Source organism: Glycine soja, chromosome 5 (assembly GCF_004193775.1).
Source record: "Glycine soja cultivar W05 chromosome 5, ASM419377v2, whole genome shotgun sequence".
In the NCBI taxonomy this organism is placed as follows: domain Eukaryota; kingdom Viridiplantae; phylum Streptophyta; class Magnoliopsida; order Fabales; family Fabaceae; genus Glycine; species Glycine soja.
This window is the reverse complement of record NC_041006.1, coordinates 563,906-567,892: the sequence shown is the minus strand read 5'-3', so window position 1 is coordinate 567,892 and position 3,987 is coordinate 563,906. Positions and strand designations below refer to the sequence as shown.

The 3,987-nt window shown below is 34.4% G+C and overlaps 1 protein-coding gene across 1 annotated transcript; it reads left to right on the top strand.

Moving 5' to 3' along the window:
• LOC114413768 lies at positions 1 to 1,166 on the top strand. Its single transcript, XM_028378314.1, has 2 exons — positions 1 to 46; positions 140 to 1,166. Exons 1-2 carry the CDS (start codon positions 1 to 3, stop codon positions 631 to 633), a joined length of 540 nt encoding a protein of 179 aa, XP_028234115.1. The 3' UTR covers positions 634 to 1,166.
• The last annotated feature ends 2,821 nt before the right edge of the window (positions 1,167 to 3,987 follow it).

Genomic DNA, 3,987 nt, shown 5'->3' with positions numbered 1-3,987 from the left:
ATGAATAAAAAGAGACAGAGAAAAGAAAGATATGCCTATGGAGATGGTAAGCGATATTGAAATGGAAGTGTGACTGTTGAGTGATTGAAGTTGGTGATTGATACAACACGTTAACAAAAGGGTTTTTGTTGCATTGCAGGTTCAGGGGACAGTACATTGAGAATAATGAAGAAGAAGAAGAATCAGAGTGAGGAGAAGAATCCACGTGGCAGGTTCGAGAAGGAGGAGGAGGGTGGCGGGGAAAAGATAAAGTGTTCGACCAAGCATTGTGGTTCATGCTGCGGCGGCTACGTGGCTGATTGTGTGGCAGTGTGTTGCTGCCCTTGCGCAGTGCTGCATTGTTGTGCTATGGCTATTGTCAAGGGGCCTTCTCTTGTGGGGAGAAAGTGTTTAGGGTTGGGAAAGAAGAACAAGAACAAGAACACCAAGAAAAAGGGGTGTGAAGATGATGTTGTTGTTGTTGTTGTTGAGAGGAACAAGAACAACAACATTGAAAGAGTTCAAAGGGCTGTGAGGGAAATGGACAATATCACTGTCAATGCTGGATTTGATGCAGAGAAGGTTTGGAAGGAGCTCTATCAGATCGGTCATATGGATTTTGGGAGGGTTTCTAGTTCCTCACATGATGATTAATTATTTTGGAGAGCCAATACACAATGATGAAAGATTGCTCTTGCTCAACTGGTAAATTTTAATCTTAGGATTTTTAGGATTTAAAATTTAGGGTTTTTTTTTTTGGATTAAACATAATTTTTAGTCTCTATAAATATTAAATATTCAATTTTAGTCTCTTCAAAATAATATTGTCTCTTTCTTAATTTTTTATTTGAGGATGAGTCCTGAGGCAAAAAAAATGTTTTGCCTTGGTGACCGGTGCGGTTTAGGTTGAATATGAAAATAGTCTTTTTATGTATGTAAGAAGACTTCATACAATTATTCTTTCCCTACCTTTGTGAAACGAGAAGCTTTAGATGTGAAGGTATGTTAGTTTTAGTTTTTTTTTTTTTTCTAATCTTTTATTTATAAAAATATATTAGGTGTACTCCTGTGTTTCACAAGAATGTATCTCCTTTTAATTCATCATTTATAAAAATAAGGATTATACAAGTTATATTTCTGTAATTAAGAAGTCAACGGAGATATTTCTGTAATTAAGAAGTCAAGGGAGATTATTTTATTTTGAGGAACTAAAAATGAATATTATTCTATTTATTTATGGGGACTAAAATCAAGTTTTGTCCTAGTTTTTAGGAGGTTAAAAAATATTGTCTCCCGCTTCTTTGATTCAATTGCACACTCAATATTATTAGGAATTGAATTCTAGACATGTCTTTTGAACTTTGATCCGTGACCTTTGTCTATACATTGTTGTCTTTGTTTAATGTATGGGATCTTTAGAGCAAAGTGCGATGTAACATTTTGTAAGTAGCACCCGTAAGTCTTTTGAGACATCTTGTTTTGCGGTCTAATTGCGATTGTATTTGGAATGGGATCCAATAAAAGTTGGAGTTAGACTGTCAAGTCAACTGTTACTTGTTCCATGTGCTAGGACAACATAGATGAGGGGTCTTTACTCTTAGTTGTTTTACTTTTTGTATTTACTGAATTGGAAGTTTGGGAGATATTTTTGTTCTAATGTTATGCTTTATCTACGCATCTATAAATGGTACATATTTCTATTAACGGATTAGTCTAATAGTTGATCCACAGAGAATTAAAGAATTAAAGCTGATATAAATACTTTGAGATCTCACCGAAAAGATAAAAGTCTCAATTATAATGGGTTGCTACAAAAAATGTGTACATTTTATTGTGTCCTTGCATTTCTCATTTTCCCTTTATCAATTATTAGCATATTGGACGATTTTAATTTATTATTAATTTGAGATGGGAGAGGATTTTCCATTCTGCCAACTTTCTTTTCAATGATTTGTACAAGCTAATCTTAAAAAAATTGAAGTTTTAGTGAAGATAGATATAATGACAACAATTCATCAAATGACAAGAGTAAAGTAAGATTCGTTTATTGTTTTTCTCTTCTGAAAGTTAATTTTGAAGAAATGATTCTATAGCTGTCTCTAACCGAGAACCATCATACAGTCATGCATTGCATTATTGGGGGCAACATGGTAAAACAAGCAAGATATCAAGGTAATGTACTGCCATGTTTTTTGGAGAGTGCATGTCTAGTAGACTAGTACTCGAAATGGAAATTAGGATGTCCCTGATTTTGAGTCAAGGAGGCACCTTGTCAAAGACAGGTGGTGTACAAGTCAGAACAATGCTTGGTCCTTAACAACACAACCCTAAATTCATGTTCTGTTATTGGGCCCATGCCAAATTGTCCTCCACTAGTAACTGTGCACTCTTGAATAATTTGAATGTGTGAACCTCTGAAGGGAACATGGAATGGGCCTCCTAGTCATATAGAGTCAGCATGTTTTCACTGAATTCAAATTTTACCACAAGGTCTTGAACACAAATTTTTTTATCAAATTCTTAAGGAAAGTTTCAAAACAGGTTTTCTTTACTTTCCTTTCTTTCTTTCTATCCATCTTTTTTTCGTTGACTATTGCTCTAATATTGATACACATAATTTACTTGATGAAATTTACTAATAAAACTAATCAAGGCACATAAATTGCATAAACACATGGTGTGTCAGGCAAATCGTTAATTGTAATACTACTTGTTTGATTTTATTTTACTGGAATAGACTTATTTTATTTTAATAGAAATAGGAATAACAATACAATTTGAAATTCTATAAATAAAAAAAATGGGGACTATATAAAGTAGTTGCCCGAGCTAGCATATGAGCAACATTTCCTTATCATCTTACAAACTTAACTTTGAAAGTTTAACTTAGTATCAAGGAGTTCTTTATAGTGAAAATAATGACCCCAAATTCAAAAGCATCCTCCTTTAGGAAAAGAATGCTATCAACATAAGTTTTGTAGTCCAAGTTCGGTCTATTGTCCAATGAATTGCTCTGAACAATCCCATAGCCTCTTGAACAATTAGCTTAGACAGAAACGAGCAATCAATTTTTGTCAAGACAAAGTGACCTTGGATCATTCTTCAAGCACATCCCAAAACTTGTCATATTTTGATCATTGAAAAATGTGGCACCTGTGTTACATTTAAGGCTGCTAGGAGATGGTTTTGGACCAAGTTGTGTAGTGACTAAATGAATTTACTGTATAGATCACAGGGTATCATAAATTTTCCTCAAGCGCATGGCTAGCTCTAGTAATTAAGATTTGAGTTGTTTCATTTGTATCCTCCCTTGCTCATATTCAAGTTTCTTCTCCTACAAATACTCCAAATGATCATTCTGAATTGAAAAGCTGTTAACAAGCTCCAACAATGACTTGCCAAAAGTTCCCTTGTTTCTAATACTCTATACTCGAGGGGCAAGTCAATAGAAACGATGCCAACAATTCTCCAACTCTAAAAACGCAAAGCACACACCTTACAAGTTTGACACAAAAATTTCACTCTCCAATGGATGCACATTCTCCATATATCACATTCCAATCCCCTGCATGCACTTAAGATGGGTGGAGTCCACTAACTTGTTAATAATAGATTATAAGTGGTTTTCAGCGTAGAACCCTTGTTTACTTGGCCACCAAACTATTTTATCCTCTTTGACATTCTTGAAAATGGGCATATGCAGCATTGCAAAATATCCTTAGGGTGCAAAGAATTAGTTATTAGCTCCTGAAGAAGTGCTATACTTCACCAAGAAAATCCACACATGGATTCCCTTCTCAGAAAAAAATAAAATAAATAAATAAACAATGGAAACTTCCCAATCGCGAGAAAGTAGCTCTTGAATTGTTGCTGCGGTGATGGTAGCATATTTGTGCCACAGGTTCAAGGAATAGAATAAAACGAAAGTGAATTAATGTGAAAATTTAGAATTGAAGTATCAATTCTACATAATTTTACTGTTCATTTCTCGGCAACGGAATGGACCCT